Raw genomic sequence first — 18877 nt, 5'->3', positions numbered from 1 at the left:
TACAACACAGACACCGACCCTAATAATACAGTTCTTGGTCATTGCCTGGTAACAGCAAATTTATAACGGGCCATGTCTCAACAGACTAAGAAGTTATTTCAATGACATTTAATAACATTTTGTTTATCCTGAGGACCGAAAGTAAATGAAAATGTGAACAAACCTTAGCTGTAATAAGATGGCGACCACCGGCTCCAGGGACGACCCGCTGATGTAGGCATGTTACCCAGCCTGACACAAAATATTTGTAGGCATCCAAACTCTTATACGCTTTCAGATCAATACCTGTGTATGGCGAGGGGTTTTTAACGACATAGGTATACAGATCATGTGGGCCGAAGTCAGGTAAAGACGAGGGCTTCGTGTACTTCCGTACGTCAGTGAACAATCCTGGTGGAAGCAGGTAAACGTCGTTCTCTAAGCCTGCTAACCTCAATTTTTGCAAATACCTCTCCCTCTGCTCGCCCTGTAAATGCCCTACGTCGCTGGATAGTGAAGGTGTTTTCTGCATCTCGCTCCTTTTTCTTTTATGTTTTTCGTTTGTCGCCTTCCTCGCATTCAAACTGATTCGAGCCGTGACGTCCAAAATGGCAGCCTCACATGACTTGGTCACGTGGGTGAAAAACCTCAATAGGTCTGACTTTGCTCTCAGCTGACCACAACAATACTACCTATAGTTCCAACAACGCTGGTGGAAACCTAAGCGATTGTTTTCTTTATGCTGAATGATCAAGTCTTAAATGTTCTATGCTGATAGATACACTACCGTTCAAAAGTTTGGGGTCACCCAGACAATTTTGTGTTTTCCATGAAAAGTCACACTTTTATTTACCACCATAAGTTGTAAAATGAATAGAAAATATAGTCAAGACATTTTTCTGGCCATTTTGAGCATTTAATCGACCCCACAAATGTGATGCTCCAGAAACTCAATCTGCTCAAAGGAAGGTCAGTTTTATAGCTTCTCTAAAGAGCTCAACTGTTTTCAGCTGTGCTAACATGATTGTACAAGGGTTTTCTAATCATCCATTAGCCTTCTGAGGCAACGAGCAAACACATTGTACCATTAGAACACTGGAGTGAGAGTTGCTGGAAATGGGCCTCTATACACCTATGCAGATATTGCACCAAAAACCACACATTTGCAGCTAGAATAGTCATTTACCACATTAGCAATGTATAGAGTGGACTTCTGATTAGTTTAAAGTGATCTTCATTGAAAAGAACAGTGCTTTTCTTTCAAAAATAAGGACATTTCAAAGTGACCCCAAACTTTTGAACGGTAGTGTATAAAGTCAAAATGATGCTGCTACTACAACTTATTGTATTTCAGATTGTTCTGCATTTTGGTATGGATGCTGTCCCCCCCCACTCCCTCAGAACAGATGTCAGTGTGATGAGTTACTAAGCCTTCTCGAACATTCCACTCTGGAAACAAAAGGGAGCAATGTGTTAATTTGGGGAAGAAAAAAACCCCAAACAAAACCCAACTATAATGGGATAATATAAAAATGCAGAAAAAGCGCTGACAATTCAAAATTATTTCTTTGTCAGAGCGGTCTAATGACGACAGCTGTACGCAAATTTATAAGTAACATACACTTTGTATTTTCCTAACGTTAGCTCGAAACACTCTTGGGTAAGCCAAGATGTCAGTATCTTGTAAGACTGGCTTCCTGGGTTTGTGATTAAGCTTAACAAGTTTTTGCTTGAGCAATTCTGAATCCTGGTTAGTGAAATTCTCTTTCCACTACACGCACGTCAACTTTAGTCTGAGGCAAACAGTTTCTGAAGAGGGTGCCAATTTGCCACTCTTAATTTTTTTTTTTTAAAGGAATAGTTTTTCGAGCAGTACATTTTAGTCCTTGTTTTCAGTGGTCATGTTTTGCCCATTCTTTTCATAATTCTGGAGTTGACTAGAAGATAGTGATAACTGGGCCCTGCATTGACTCCAAAGACTGACCATGCATCCATTACCTTGAGCACCACCTTTTGGCACTGGAACTCTGTATACACTAGTGGTCTGCGCCCACTCAGCTCTCTCATTGGCTCAGCATCAAATATGTCCCGATCCAAACTCTTCATTAACAGCCCCTCAGAGAGCTGGCAATATGCAAAAACACATTTTAATAACCAGCAATCAAAAACACCGACAACCCACTGATGACAAAGACTGGCCATCAAGTCAAGAATGATTGTTTTAGACTACAAACTGGGAGTCTGTTGTGTGAAGACAATTTAAATACTCAAATACAGTTAGCTTTACACAACAGCTAATGCACGTCTTTAAACAATTAACACAGTGCTAAATGGTTTTAGCTGAACTGCAAGTTTCCCAAAAGCATCATGGCACAAAGATCATTGTTAAATGGCAGAGCGAGCCGCACAATGAACACTCTCTCGCCCAGTTAGCATGCTCTTAGCGTTAAGAGGTTTTTGGGAAATCCACCGCTGATCAATAAGATTTTACGATTAGTTCAATTATGTTTTGATGACTCACCAGGTAACTGCTCAGGTCTGCCTCAGGGTACAGTTGCAGAAGCTCAGGAAAGTGTCCATTTGCCAGCTCGCACAGTTTTACCTACGTAATTAAACCAAAAACAGATTATCCAGTTGTGTAAAACGAATTTAAAAAAATTATTCATAAGCTAAAGCTTACATATTGCTCCTTCTCATGCCCAATTTGCTGAAAGAGAGCATTCCTTGTTTCAGCAATCTCTTCCTTTTTCCTAAGAATCTCCGGTAGATCCAGGTCATCAGCCTGTCAAAAATAGTCCCCCCCCCCCAAAAAAAAAGTCAAATTAATATTATTGACATTCCCATTTTTCACTTGAGTCAATAGTGCCACTCTTTCTACACTGCCAAGACATAACTAAACTGAAAAAAAAAAAAATCATCACACACACACACACACACCCACCCTAATCTAGGAATTTGAAAATAGGGGACAGATCCCTCACTAGTTGTAGAAACAGGGGACAGAAAATATTAACATGGGTAAAAATATCCCTCATTTGTTCCAGTTAGTGGGGACAGAAAAATAAAGTAATACATTGGTAGATATTTTCAAGAGTACATCTATAAACAGAACAGTTTTATTAATAAAACTAAATACATGGAACAAACATTCATATCAGATGTTAATCTATATAATATAATTATGGCACTATACATATCCTTTAATACAGTGATATGAAAACCATATCAGCAAACACTTATCCACAGTTAATAGTATTGCACAAACTTTATGATCAGATCTGAACTTTAAAAATGTAAAGATTTTAGATCAAAAACTATATGAAGAATTATATACTGCAAAACCTTACAAATATGACTAGTTTTCTGTTACGGTATATGACTAGGTTACTGTTTTACTATAAATCATGTGACTAGCCTATTTTTACCAATTTGACCACCAGTAGTATAATGTTGCATTTCAAATATGACTAGGTTAATATTACATCATTTGATATAGTTAAGTCTAAAATCCATGTAGTCTTGCCACTATTAATTAATAAGATGAAAAATCTGACTTTCTGAATAAAATAAAATCACTATCAAATATTTAAAAATGCTATCATATTTGTTTTGTTCAGACCACCTTTCATGAACGTGAAAAACATTAAACAATCTACCCATGTTTAAACTAGATTTTGACATAAATGACTGGAGATAATCTAAAAATTCAGACTTCCTAAAAAGTATATAATCTCTATCATTTACAATCTTACAGTACCTACAAGTACACAAGAACAGATTAAATATATTTCATAATATTTTTAAATAAAACTTACATAATACCAAACATTATCAAACTAATTGTATATTGGCATTAGGAAAATAATATCAAATTCAAACTTCAAAAACCATTATCAATCAGAATCAAATGACTTAAGTATGTCTTCACACTGTCATATAATTACTCTAAGATCATATTTGTACACAAACTTGTATATCAACTAAGCACCTTTACTATTTGAATACGATTAATAACATAATACTCACTTCTGTGTCTTCGTTTTGTTTCCTTTTTTCGTCCAAAGGTCTTTCAACGTGACCACGCGTTTTGACATTGTTATGTTTGGATGAGACAGAACGATATGCCATGTGCTTTCGGGTATTTTTAAAACACTTCACACGATTGGTTGAGATACACTGTCTTCCGGTTCAGTGACCAATGATATAATAGTTCACAAAACTGTTTTACCCGCTAAATAAACCATTCGGAATACTTCGGTCCTTTCCGATTGGTGTGTAAACAACGCTATATTTACCGCAGTGCTTGCTAGCTGGTGCTGACAAATTGATATGCACAAGATTCAGTAAAACGCGACTACACGCTCTCTACTTATAAATGCGCGACAAAGGCTACGTTCACACTGCAGGCTGAAGTGACTCAAATCCGATCTTTTCGCCCGTATGTGACCTGTATCCGATCTTTTATTGACAATATGAACGACACAGATCCGATTTTTTCAAATCCGACCCAGGCCGTTTGGATATGTGGTCCTAATTCCGATTCCTATCCGCTCTTTTCATATGCGACTTCAGTCTGAACCGCCAGGTCGCATTCATCCGACTTACACATCATCAACAAGCCACAAACGTCACTATTCTGCGCTGAAGTAGGCGGCGGGTCTCTCAAAAAAAGTTACAACAACATGGCACATAATCACGGGCGCAGATAGAGGGTGGGACTCGTCCCACCCAGATTTAAATTCACCTCACTTGGTCCCCCCCACTTATAGGGAGGAAAAAACGTCTATGCTGTCTTTCTTTGCATAAGGCAAACCTCACGGAAAAATCAAAAGACTAATTACCATTCGGTTTATTGAGGTGCACGGCAGTGTATACATAGTTGCAACAACTCACATAAAACAAAAAGACTGATATTCGGTTGGTTGAGCTGCGCAGACTGCACAGGTTGCGAGCTCGAGCTTGGTTGCTATGGTAACCCACAACAAGTTTGACAGGCATATCGGGGTTGGGGTTGGTTTGCTGGCAGCTTTGTCCCCCCCAGTTTTTTGTCCCCCCCAGTTCAAAAAAACGTATCTGTGCCCCTGCGCATGACATCAATGCGAGGGACGCTTCGGGCTGTGAAGGTTCTGAATCTTCTCAATGGAAGGACGCAGAGGTTAGGGAGCTGATTTCCATTTGGGGGGATGCAGCTATTCAAGCTAGATTGGATGGGTCATACCGCAACCGGGCGGTTTTACTTCCGTAAACACTGGCCATGCTCACTGCGTGTGACGTCGTCGTATCCTGCAATGCGCATGCGGAACACTTTTAGGTCGCTTTTCGTTCATACTGAGGATCACATACAAGTCGCATATATTTGTTAATGTGAACGACCTCACAAAAAAATCGGATTTCACAAAAAAATCGGAATTGAGCATTAAGCCTTGCAGTGTGAACGTAGCGAAAATGAAGAGATACGCGATCTCACTCTCATGCCCAAAAAGTGGATGTGCGACAGACAGATAAAAAAAAACGCATATTATTGCGTATTACGCACCCTAGATTAGGCTCTGACACAATATTTAAGAAACAACCAAATGTAATACAAGTGTCTTTCAAAGGACAAACAAAAACACCCACACACAAAATGGTGCATATAGTTACCTCTTCCAGGCAGCCCACCTCTACCAGTTTCCAACGCAGCTGTGAACGCAGGCTCTTGATACTTTTCTTTATGTGCAAGAGCTCATCCACTTTAGGTGAGCGGTTCCGCCACTGCACCATGTCCTCCTTAAACTGGTATAAACATCGAAAATAGTGTAAGCTACGCAGTTTCTCTTAACTATCAAGAGGAAACAGCTCTATAATGATCATACACAAATTAAAATTTGTCTTCTCTACCTACCTTTTTGTTATCTTCAAACATCTTTCTGAGGTCACAAAGTAGATGCTCCTCTTTTTGGATGTGATGCATCACTGTACAGTATGCGGTAGACATTATTTTCATGCCCTCAACATTTTGCTCCTGAGAGACACAATGAACAATTCATGTCCGGAAGACTCGAGATAGCTTACTAATGCTTCGTGAATGAATATTAATAGCAACACTGAACATCCAAATGCTGACACATAAAAAGGAGATTACGTTTCTAATTTACCATTCAACAAGAAATATCCGAGAAGTGCACGAGGATATTAAGATCCTTTCACACTCACAAAGAATGTAATGATGTTCAGCTCCTCACACACATCAGACTCAGCCTGCTTCAGAAGCTCATCCACTCCTGCACCAACAGCTTCCAGGGTCACAGCAGTCTTCTCAGTCAAGCAGAAAATCTAAAAGACAAAATTATTAGGGATATCTGGCAAGTTACATGGAAAAGATATTTTTAACCATTTATAATGATCAGACACACACCACTGCTACGTTTATTACTTAAAACCCTAACACATTACCACAGAATAAGTTTTGTAGGTTTTAGTTCAGTTTTGCACTGTACCTTGCTGGTGTTGGCTGCCCAGTCACTGAGCACACAAAGGGCCTTATCTGTTGCCTGGCGCACATTTCTTAAGTTATGATGCTTTTGAGTTTTCCATTCATAGAATTGCTCTAAAGACTGATCTTGAACGTCATCTGTTGAGACTGAACCAAACGCATCCATCAGTGATGAGCGGACATCCTGGTAAACAGTAAAAAGGAAGACAAAGTGGCTGATTATTACACCATTGACTAAAGACTTCAAAAAAAAAAGTATACGAGTGATTCCACGCTTATGGGTACTGAAATGGGGACATGAACTTATTTTTAAAAATTCACCTAAAACCATTTCTTTTTTTACCATCAGGTCACAAAACATGTAATCTTTAATGAATGATATGTTAAAAGATAACTTTAATTTTCTGAGATGTAATAAAAACATATTTATATGCCAAAGTCAAGCCTATGAGTTCCAAAATGATGTCTGTTACATTACTTCTGTTACGATTGTCCATCTCGCGTCTGTTACAAATTAATTACAATCTAGCTATATACCATGTTAACCTTATTGAAAGAATGTGTATGTTTATTCTACTACACATGTTTATTAATTATATTTGCTAAAACATCACCTTCCAATGTTTCAAAAAGTAATTCTACATTGTTAAAATTGAGAATATATAATGTCCACAACACTTCTGTTACGTTCTGACTTTGGCATATAAATATGTTTTTATTACATCTCAGAAAATTAAAGTTATCTTTTAACATATCATTCATCATAAAGAAATGGTTTTAAGTGAATTTTTAAAAATAAGTTCATGTCCCCATTTCAGTACCCATAAGCGTGGAATCACTCCTATAGATATTAAAAAGGTTCTGACTGCAAAGTTGAGTTCTGGGCAAAATGTTCCATGTCTATAGCTGTTGGAGTTTTGAGATGTTGCGATGCTGCACACACCGTGTATCCTGTGTGTAAATGTTTTGCTGAGATAAAACGTGTACCTCATCTTACATTTCTGGAGATTGCCGAAGCAAGCAAGCATCATGTGACCACCATGGGGCGTGCATGACCTACTTTTAACCAAAACAAATCGGTGCGGGCAAAGATGGCGGACTCCGCGCTCCCGCCGGCTAAAAGCCAGCAGAAAAGAAAAGGAAAACCCGCCTAGTGAGTGCAACTGCAAGATAGAGCAAGGTTAACTGACGTCATTTTTCTGGACAGATAACTAAAATCATGTAGCTAGTACTTAGCGTTAGAATGCATGGGCTCGATGCCATAGTAGCAAGTATGGAGCTATAGAGGCCCTTCACGTGACATCATAACTGTGGATTTTTTTTAATCCTGCCAAACTTTGTGTTTGACAACGACTGGCACAAGTGTACGCGAGTGACTGTAAGCCCAATTCAGTACATTTACAGACAAACCTGTAGAAGTTGCATCTAAAACAACAATGCCAGAGGCATGTAGTGCTTTTGGATGTAATAACAGACGTGGAGATAAGTGAAACCAGGCTTTTCACTGCCTCCCAGCGAACTCAAAGACGAGAAAAGTGGCAAGCTGCAGTTAAACAGGAGGACTGGATGATAAAGCATTCCCATGTGTGTGGAGAACATTTTAGATCAGGTTAGTGTGAAAGCTCTGTGCATTGTTAAAATGTATATCTAGATGCGTGCTTTGAACACGATATATTTTATCAGTCCTACTGCCCGGCTTGACTAGCAGCAGGTTTTATGTACTGATGAAGCAGATTTGGCTAAACACCATAAAATATGCTAGATCTAGGCCCTGATTTATTACTGTTACAAGTCCATATTTGAGCTTACCTTTGTAAGCCAAGGTATTTTTCCTTTATTGGCAATTTCTCATAACCTTCCAGCATGCACGAAACCTGCCTCAAAATACTAGTAGGCATCTGTACTTTCGTATACCTTTAGTATTGCCGGTGTATTTAGAAGTCACAAATACTAAATAGTTCAGGATGTCGTAGTGTTCCAAGTCCAGTAGCTGGTTTGCTGAACACTCAAGTGGAATAAATGTGTTTGTGGGTAAAATTAAGAAGCAGCCTTTATTTGTGTCACATGCACACTCAAGTACAGCGAAATTCCTCCTCTGCACAGAGAGAGCGTGCAAGCAATGGGCATAATAAATACATTTGTGGGTAAATTATATGGATCTATGATGCCTGCATGTTTCAGCTTTTGGATGCAACACAATCTGCTGGTATAAAATTTTTTTAATTGGCTACAAGGCTTTCTGTGCATCACCATCTTGGTATGAACCAATTCCATAGTTATGCCAATTAGTTCAAGCTCCTTGCATTTGGCTATTTCCGCAGAGCCGTACTGTTTACCTCAAGAGGTAGGAAAACGGAGGAAAGCGACCCTCAGCACATCAAAACGATCACACCTCATCCACATGAGTTCTTGCAAGACACAGGAAAATGCCATGCACAATTAAAAATTTCAGACGACTTTGCAGTTAGCACCTTAAATTTTTCTCTTCAATTTTAAAATGTATATGAGTGATTCCACGCTTATGGGTACTGAAATGGGGACATGAACTTATTTTTAAAAATTCACCTAAAACCATTTCTTTTTTTACCATCAGGTCACAAAACATGTAATCTTTAATGAATGATATGTTAAAAGATAACTTTAATTTTCTGAGATGTAATAAAAACATATTTATATGCCAAAGTCAGAACGTAACAGAAGTGTTGCGGACATATATATTCTCAATTTTAACAATGTAGAATTACTTTTTGAAACATAGGAAGGTGATGTTTTAGCAAATATAATTAATAAACATGTGTAGTAGAATAAACATACACATTCTTTCAATAAGATTAACATGGTATATAGCTAGATTGTAATTAATTTGTAACAGACGCGAGATGGACAATCGTAACAGAAGTAATGTAACAGACATCATTTTGGAACTCATAGGCTTGACTTTGGCATATAAATATGTTTTTATTACATCTCAGAAAATTAAAGTTATCTTTTAACATATCATTCATTAAAAGATTACGTTTTGTGACCTGATGGTAAAAAAAGAAATGGTTTTAGGCAGGGCTTTGAACCAGAATTTTTTTCCTATTGGTTCGTTCCGAACAGAAACGGAATTTTAATGTTTCCGGTTTTGGGTTCCACCATTAAATAGACGTTCCCGAACCGGTTAGAACAAAAAAATTTCGTTCCCGGAACGGTTAATTACGTTCCCTGTCAGCTGTTTAACAAATGGCTATAAAATTATGTCTCTGTCTCATCCAGCTTAAGCCAAATGTAGGCTAATTCTATTACAACCTTCATTAAATAAGACAAGAAATAATTCAAAACAATTATTATTTCAAATGTTGGCGATTTGGATTCTCAGTATGTCTTCCCATCTACACAAACAGAAAAAGTGCCAAAAATGAAAGATAATTCGTTTAGTGTGTTACCAAAGGCTAGTCAGGCCCTATAGAGGGCTACCGCATGACGTCACCGCGCCGCGAGGTTTTGTTAGGCGCCATATTGGAAGACCAAGTACACATCTATGCAAGTACATACATACATAAAACAAACTACACCTGAAATGTAGCCAGGGCCGGTTCTGCCCTAATCTGGACCCGGGTGCAACATCGCGCAAACCCCCCCCCCCCCCCCCCCAAAAAAAACAAAACAGTCTGAATCAGGACAACCATCACATAACTATAACTATAAACATTTTATATCAACTATTTTAACTAAATGGGCTATAATAAATAAGCCTGCAGGCAGCCACGGCGGGCTGCCTCAGAAAAGTAACCATTTGTCCTACCTTAAAACTCGTTTTGCATTTTCTGCCTCCTTTTTTGTATTTTCGACCCTCCGTTTATTTTCTTTCCTTTTCTGAAAACCCGATTTGTGTCCAGACATTTTGTTCTGCTACCAACGAACTAACTCGTCAGGTCTCGTCTCTCGAGCCCGCGATGATTCCCGTGGGAAGGGCAACAACTGATACATTTTTACAAACAGCCAATAGGGAGGTTGCAACGTTCAGGCTCTTCTTTGCTCAGACACTCAGTAATGGAGACGTGATAGTAATCCACCTTCCCGCTCTCTCCATTCAGTCAGCGACCGTCACACAGGAAGTGAACCCCAGCGGGTCATAGAAACTTGTGCAGGAGAAGAATGGCTTTTTTATTTGTAGGCTACGGAAACTTTGAGGAACGAAATAAAAACCGGTATTAACCGGTTACCATTATTTTTAATAAGCGTTTCTGTTCCGGAACATAAAAAATAATAAAGTTTCTGGTTTCGTTTCTGTTCCATGTGAAATAGAAAAAGTTCCCGGTTTTCGTTTTCGTTCCTTGAACCGGTTCAAAGCCCTGGTTTTAGGTGAATTTTTAAAAATAAGTTCATGTCCCCATTTCAGTACCCATAAGCGTCGAATCACTCATGTATTAAATTTTTTTTAGCCTACTTGTTAACTAGCGCCATGTTAACTTATTTCCACCCACACACCTTTAGCTTGCTCAAGCGATCACTAATTGGCAGACTGCCCACCACCCGAAGGAAGTCCTCTATGGCAGTGAGGAGAACACTGCGAGCCTTATTCCTGCTGTCCACCAGGTCCTTCAACTCCCCCTTCTGAGAGAACATGCAACATACACATGCTAAAATGCACAAATGTACAGTGCCTTCAAGAATTTTGTGCATTTCATGAAAATGAGCAAAAAGTTATATATATAAAGAACACATCCAATACGTGTGCATTGAGCTCAATTTTAACGCCAAATAAATACATAAAACACGAATTTACTCTTCAGGTTTCCTACAAAAACTTGTTTCCAAGTTATTGTCCCTTGAAACATCAACCCACAGTTAGCATTTTGTGCCACCTGCCACAATAGCAGCCAGTTTCTTTACGCAATGTCTAGTGTACCTGAATCAGCAGCCAGCCCTCCCCGCCAAAAAACAAACGAACAAAAAAAAAACCACCCCACATCCATCCATCAATTATCCAACATATTTTACAGGTACAAAGTCCTTTTCCTTGTATGTAGTCCATCCCTCCACTTTTTTTGGCCAAATCCTGATGGTCCATCTCAGCTGACAACACATGACAACTGTACTTCTAACGATGCTTGGTGTAGTGGAGATGTAATGAGAGATGTATTGAGCTTCTTTCCTGAAACACTTCCAAACAGTTTGCTTAATGGCTAAATCATCTAAAATATGCAATTCTAAAACGGATCTCTGGGTTCAGTTTTCCATCATTTACATTCCTCTTCACTGTGTGGGGGGAAATCATGGGCTCAATTCCAGCCCATTCAGACATGTAAAGCATATTAAATCATGCTTACCTGGTATTAACTGCTTATGTACATTTTATATCCAGTAACTGATTTGTACAGGCCAGATCAACACACTTCTGTCTTTTGCATTCAGAGCTCTTTGTGTGCCGCCATGTGAACGCTCTACTTTCAGTCACACTCAACTCTCCATCCACGTAAGCGCCCAGTGCATAGTTGCCCGAGTAGTTCCGTGTGGAGATCGTCACTGATCACACTAGTCCGGTTTGCCCCCTTCCTTATGCTGTGTTCATGGTAAAGTGCCATCCGTGTTAAGAAGTGCTTACGCACCGCACCATGCACATTATACATTCCGGTCCCTGGCAATTTTTTTTTTTTAGGATGCAACACGGTGCATTGAAACCGTCGGAGTAACGGTCAGTCGGGGAAGGCATGATACGAGCTGGATCTGGATAGTCATGTATTGTAATTGAATGGCTGAAGCTGAAAATAAAGCCTCATTTAACCACCCCCCCACCCCAAAAAATAAAAATAAATAAATAAATAAATGAATGAATGTTAGGGAGGCCTGCAAGTGCACTCGAATGCATCTCCGAGCACGTAGAACCCATGAGCTTTCGGGAGCCTAAGGTGACCCCCGAACCCCCGGCCATTATGACTGGTTCCACTACACTTATTTTGGTCTAGTTAGAACCCTGATAAATGATGTCAATCTTTGCAACAAAAGCTTATTGACTTTTCACTGTGTTCTCAAGTGTTGGTAAATTCATGCATTTACCAAATGTACCTGTATTAGGGCAGTGGGCATGTGCAGTCCTTGACCGCCATGCAATGGAGTAGTAAGGCATCTCCTTCCCTTCACTAGCCTGGGGTGGTGCCTTGAGCAAGCACTAGCAACCCTTTGCTCCCCTGGTCAGGGTTACAACCAAAGACTGGACTCGGCAGACTGCGCGGAGACCACCACCTGGTGGTTCAAGGGGCAGGAAGGTGAACCCAGCAAAGTGCTTGTGGAGCACGATCAGGGCACAGTGCAACACGAACACTGTTGCCCATCCGCTGCATCCTGACCTAGCTCCAGCTGTCTTGATTCTGTCTTGCCCCTGGACCCAGTTAGGTTGGGACGAGAAAAAGTGAGGCTGACAGCTGCACAACTTTTCCCTCACTCTAACCCAAGTCACATGCAAGTCATAACTTCAAATTCAAGTCCTGTGGCAATGGGCAAGTGGCGAAGCAGGAGGTGCAGAAACACTGGAAGCTGTAGTCATGAACCTGCATGCACTCGGCCCAGGGCATAGGGTCGCCCTCTGCTGGAACTAAGCAGCAGCGGAGTTCGGTAGCCCCTGGGTGTCTGAGCAGCCTTGTTTAGGATTCACTCTGCTCACCTCCATGGAGGAAGAGGCTAGAAGGTTCCCCAAACATAGCCTGCTTCTTCACCCTGGCCAGCACACCACAGCTGGCAGGGATCTCACTCAGTGGTCAAAACACAACAAAGAAATAGTGAAGGCACTCAACCTTGGCACATGGAACGTCGACATGTGGGCGTACCTTCAAGGCCCGTATTGGCCTCATCAGTCACCTCCAGATTCACAACCGCTACCCACCAAATTGAAGTAGTCATGGTCATCTTCGACCCCAAAGGACAAACCATCAAGGTCATGCATTTCATTAATTTAAAGAGAACTTAAAGGAGATACACAGAACCTTTAAATACATTTCCGAGTGGACAGTATCTCCATCCTTGACTCTGGTATGCTGCATAAATGGGAATTAAAAAATATATTTTTTTGAGAATTAAAATCAACCGCAAAGTTGGCATTCGAGCTGCCCCGCTGAGCCAGCCAGCCAAGTGCGTGACGTCACAGCAGGAACCGGTTTTAAGGCCGAGGCCTTTTACAGCTATAGACCAAAGTCATATAAATAAAAGTTTATGGTGAAAGTAAGAAATACCGTCACCGACTTGCTCAACTAAGACTGATTTGACTTCATTGATCGTGGGCTGACTCTCATTAAAACAGGATAGGTGTTATAACTTATGCAACATACATGTACATGCATGCATTTTCACTGATAAAACGTAAAAGGCTCATTAAATAATCAGATGAACTGAGACAATCATGTTCTGAAGCAAATTAAATCATCTTATACCGGTAACTTAGGCAGCTGGGCCATAGAAGGTTCACGCTGCACGTTCACGTGAAGAACCGGACCCTGGGCCATTAAACTTCAACTTTTCTCGGTAGTCGTCCATTTTATCTCCCTAGACCCGTTCTGATTGGCTGGCGCGGCGGTGACCTTGGGGTCGTGCATGCATTGACTGGAATTTCCATCTTCACGCCTAGAAAAAAGTGTGCATGTTCATTTCTCGCTTCACGCGTGAAGTGTGCAGCGTGCAACGTGAACGCCGTTCTATGGCCCAGAGCAAGTCATGCTCCGTTTGTCCACTTTTCTTTACACGCGTGTAGCGTGCAGCATGCAGCGTGAACCTTCTATGGCCCAGCTGCCTTACACACACGATACAAGTTACATGTATTAATCTAAATGCAGGTAAACAACTTTTTTTTTTAACCCAAACGAGAGTCAGAGCTTACCCGTCTGCGTTCTCACTTCTTGAAGGCCGATTGTTTCAAAAACAATCTGACTTTCAGTTGTTCGTTCAGTTCTCCATTCATTCACTTCTTCCATGTAAGGGCAAGATGGCAGCAATATCCAGTTTAGAAACAAGACGGCTGCTCCACTCATTCACTTTTCTTCATACTGTGTACTCCGCCATTACTGCTTGGCTCAGGCAATTACTAAAACCCGGGATGGAACGGGAGGTCACCGGTTTTAGCAACAACTGCAGGGAGGTCACTGCCTGAGCGATATGTCCCGTCCCAGGTTTTAGCAACAACCCTCGGCTCACTCCGGGAGGACTGGTGCAACTGAACTCCCTTTCCGTTTAAAAAAATTTATATTTTCCTTTTCTTGTAGTTTTCTTTAATTGTTGGTACTGCACCCTCTTTCAATACGGGCTTATAGCCAACGCTATAGATCAAAGGTTTCGTACGAGTCTTCAGTAAAATGTGCAGAGCAGAGGAGAGACCACTTCATAGCTGCCAAACGTGCCTGTGAACTTCTCGCAAAACGCGTCCAAATCTTTGCAGTTTGAACATTCTTGGACCATGAACGCAACGTAAATCCAGCTTCTGTCATGTTGCTGCACCGGCCAAAAACACATCTACGTGGCGTGGCGATAAATTAGCTCAAAATGGAGGATCGGAGTCGTAGTCAGCTCTGTGTTTCAGTATAGCAGAAGTGGCGATGAGACGGATAGACTTCCTGCTGTGACGTTACAGACGTCAAGGTCATTCACTCAGACCGCTACCTACATAAATCACTTTAATCGTAAAAATTAAACATATTAGATTTATTGTTGACGCTTAAAACTACTCCTGTGCCATTCTTGAGGTCTCAAGGTATTTATAAACGAAAGTGAGGCCATGGCTCTGCATACGGTATATGCTTTAAGTATATTTTACAGTAAGTCAGTTGGAGGTCCCGTTATGTGTTTAAAAATCCAGTCCAGACCGATGTAACAATCATTAAATAAATATTTTTAGATGAAAAGGAAGAGGTCAGTCGCTAATTTCTGGCCAGTATACATTCAGGAAATGCAAATAAAGAACAAATGAAACATGGCGCGCCAGTATGCAATCACACACACGATGTGATGTACGTACATACTCACATTCTGACACTCTTTAAGCTGTTTTATGGTCTGTCTATAGTCTTCCCATGCCATCTCGAGTGTTTCTGATATAAATGGCATGATTATTCTGTTGTTCTCCACCACTGGTATGGATTCAGATAGACATTCCTCTGCAGTAGTGCACTCATTACTTTCTCTGAAATTGACAAAAGGGATTTGAACACATAACTGAAGGCAAATAGTAATGGTTGATTTATACCTCTATGAGTGCATATCTGCAAGCACATCAGGACAACATAATCTGTTCATATCTGCACCTAAAGTAACAGGGCAGCGTCACTTGAACCACATAAAATGTATAGCAAAGGAGACTCAGAAGCCACCTCACTGGTTAAATTCTGCATTGTTTACACTCAAGATCTATTAGAACAATATTCCTCTGAAACTGTTGACAAAACCCTCCCCACCAACCAATCGGCATTCACCTGTAGGAACACCACATCCACATGACATACAGTTTAGCTTATGGAGGGCCATGCATAAGAGCATAAAAACAAAAAAATCTTGTGTGCAACATGCAACTCTTACCCTCACTTTACATAGTGACTCAAACATGTGTTAATGCAGAAGGATAAACCAGGCTTAAAGAGCTCCAACCTTAGTGCCTTGAAGTTGAACCACGTAAGTTAAAGTGAACTCAATTATGCACTGCAAAAAAATCACATTTTTAGATATAAAAAAAAAGAAGTTTTTAATAAACTTGTGCTCAGAAACCGTTCACCAACGTAGCAAATATGGAAAGGTTTACCTGTTTCTTCTCACTGCTTCGACTTTCTCAGCCAGTTGAGAGAACCTCTCGCATACTGATGATTCCATGTTGACTTCCACACCCTCATCTTTTCTTGGACACACCTCACTTGCTTTCTGTCAAACATTTTAAGTTATTATACCATGGAGGGAAAAAAGTCAAGGCATTTTTAAAAATGTAATAAGCGCTAATTCAAATACAGGTAGTCGTTGATTTACGACTGCGTTTGGTTACGACTGACCGGTCGTAAACTGATCTGGTCGTAAGTCGGCCTATGTTAAATGAACATAAGTATATTGTGATGTGTAATGATATTGTAATCATCTTAAAGTCTTATTTTATCAACATTTTCTTATTTCATTACCTTGGCTCATTATTTGGTTTAAGTCAAACACTGCATACTACACTGCGTACAGTACAATTCGTTTAATATGTGCAAAACAAAAAAATACAGGTGTGAAAAATAGAAAACATTTTAGTTTGAAACATACCAAAATACAAACAGACTGGTACCAAAATCCAGAATTGTGACACCCAAAGGCATTTTTGAGACAAAGTCGGCAAACAGTCTTATTTTGTCAATTTGGGTGTGCCGAATTCAAATCTGCAATATGCCGAGCTCTATCTGACCTCTAGAGGTCATTGAACTTTGGGCCTGTAAACGTCTCAGCTGAACCCAGTTTCTCAGCTTTCTAAGGAATGAAATGTACTAAAATGATTCATGAAGTTAGCAAATGGCCTTGTTTGTTAAATGTTTGGGTGCTGAATTCATTTTTCATTTGTAAAACGACATATGACCTCTGATAACCTCAAGGTCATTAAACTTGGCCTATAGGCCTATGCATTTAACGGCATTTTTAAACTGACTTTACTCCCCCAAAAAGAATATGAACAGACAAAAAGCAAATAGAAAGGAACAAATACAACATTAAATGCCAGTCCATGTACATGTGACTTACTTTTCACAATGAGAATGCCTAGGCGATCACCTTACATAACATTGCATTACATTTAGCGGTTATTGTTTATACAAAGCTACTGAAAAAAGGACAGATTCAGCAGCATACAAAATGTGGGGGCATACAGGGTATACAGGTTAATCAGGGTTAGTATATATGAGAGTTTTTTTTCTTTGTTGTTTGTTTTTTGTAAAGGCTTTACCCCGTTCAAAACAAAACAAACAACAAAGAAAAAAACTCTCATATATACTAACCCTGATTAACCTGTATACCCTGTATGCCCCCACATTTTGTATGCTGCTGAATCTGTCCTTTTTTCAGTAGCTTTGTATAAACCATAACCGCTAAATGTAATGCAATGTTATGTAAGGTGATCGCCTAGGCATTCTCATTGTGAAAAGTAAGTCACATGTACATGGACTGGCATTTAATGTTGTATTTGTTCCTTTCTATTTGCTTTTTGTCTGTTCATATTCTTTTTGGGGGAGTAAAGTCAGTTTAAAAATGCCATTAAATGCATAGGCCTATAGGCCAAGTTTAATGACCTTGAGGTTATCAGAGGTCATATGTCGTTTTACAAATGAAAAATGAATTCAGCACCCAAACATTTAACAAACAAGGCCATTTGCTAACTTCATTAATCATTTTAGTACATTTCATTCCTTAGAAAGCTGAGAAACTGGGTTCAGCTGAGACGTTTACAGGCCCAAAGTTCAATGACCTCTAGAGGTCAACAGAGGTCAGATAGAGCTCGGCATATTGCAGATTTGAATTCGGCACACCCAAATTGACAAAATAAGACTGTTCGCCGACTTTGTCTCAAAAATGCCTTTAACTCCTTAAATAAGCACTTTTTTGAATTTTGGTACCAGTCTAAAATGTAAAACATAGCAAAATACACAATTTAGCAACCACTGCCATCACTGGCGCTTGGCTGCGGGTCGTCTACGTCATCATCAGCTGTTGCAGCGCTCGGGCTGGCAGGAGCATTTGCTCGTTTCATAAACCAGGAGCTGGGGCAGAAACTGTATGACGGAGCGCGCGAGGGAGACTGCGCATGTGCCTGGAGCTGGGGCGGAAACTGTTGTACGCGGCGAGAGGTGCTGCCGGGAGTTGGGGCGGAAACTGTCGTACGCTCAGCTGGGAAACACTTGCCAGTCATAACCAGACGGTCGTAAAGTCGATCGGTCGTAAGTCGCATAGGTCGTAAGTCGACAACTACCTGTACTTAGTAAAGAAGTTCATCACATTGTATTAGGGTGCCAATAAAAAAATGAAGTTATCCATTTCTCAAGTCTCACCCCACAGTTTTTTTTCCTTTGGGCTAAATATATCATGCTGTGAAATATTAGCTAAATTTATTGATGTTTAGAGGTGGCACAAACTTCCTGAAATTTGGAATTGTGAGATTTTGGCTAATGACTTGTTTAAAAAAAAAAAAAACTTGGATAGCATGTAAGGAAATATGAAGCTACTAATTTGCAGAGATGAAAACTTTATTAAACAGTATTGAACACTTAAATACATAGAAGCAATAAAAGGACCAAACATCTTTTTTAAAGAGTACTCTTCTTCACTGTTGGATGCTGTTTTCGATGGTATTCGACAACTTGTAAAAGATACTGTTTTTGATCCTCATGAATGGTGATGCCATCATTGAACTGCTGAACAAGAGCTACACCTCTTTCAGCTGAATCGTTGACA

General features: G+C 40.0%; 1 protein-coding gene across 1 annotated transcript in view; it reads right to left on the bottom strand.

The window, feature by feature from the left end:
- stk31 (serine/threonine kinase 31) overlaps positions 1 to 18877 on the bottom strand; it is a 56188-nt gene that overhangs the window by 16237 nt on the left and 21074 nt on the right. The window contains exons 10-19 of the mRNA XM_060902526.1: positions 16215 to 16330; positions 15446 to 15602; positions 10928 to 11053; positions 6459 to 6638; positions 6175 to 6294; positions 5864 to 5983; positions 5623 to 5754; positions 2660 to 2761; positions 2501 to 2581; positions 1978 to 2103 (exon numbers count right to left, since the gene is read on the bottom strand). Coding sequence (XP_060758509.1) covers positions 1978 to 2103; positions 2501 to 2581; positions 2660 to 2761; positions 5623 to 5754; positions 5864 to 5983; positions 6175 to 6294; positions 6459 to 6638; positions 10928 to 11053; positions 15446 to 15602; positions 16215 to 16330 — 1260 coding nt within the window. The remainder of the gene's footprint in view (positions 1 to 1977; positions 2104 to 2500; positions 2582 to 2659; positions 2762 to 5622; positions 5755 to 5863; positions 5984 to 6174; positions 6295 to 6458; positions 6639 to 10927; positions 11054 to 15445; positions 15603 to 16214; positions 16331 to 18877) is intronic.

Source organism: Neoarius graeffei, chromosome 20, assembly GCF_027579695.1.
Source record: "Neoarius graeffei isolate fNeoGra1 chromosome 20, fNeoGra1.pri, whole genome shotgun sequence".
Classification (NCBI taxonomy): Eukaryota; Metazoa; Chordata; class Actinopteri; order Siluriformes; family Ariidae; genus Neoarius; species Neoarius graeffei.
The sequence above is the reverse complement of the archived record's forward strand: the minus strand, read 5'-3'. Positions and strand labels throughout refer to the sequence as shown.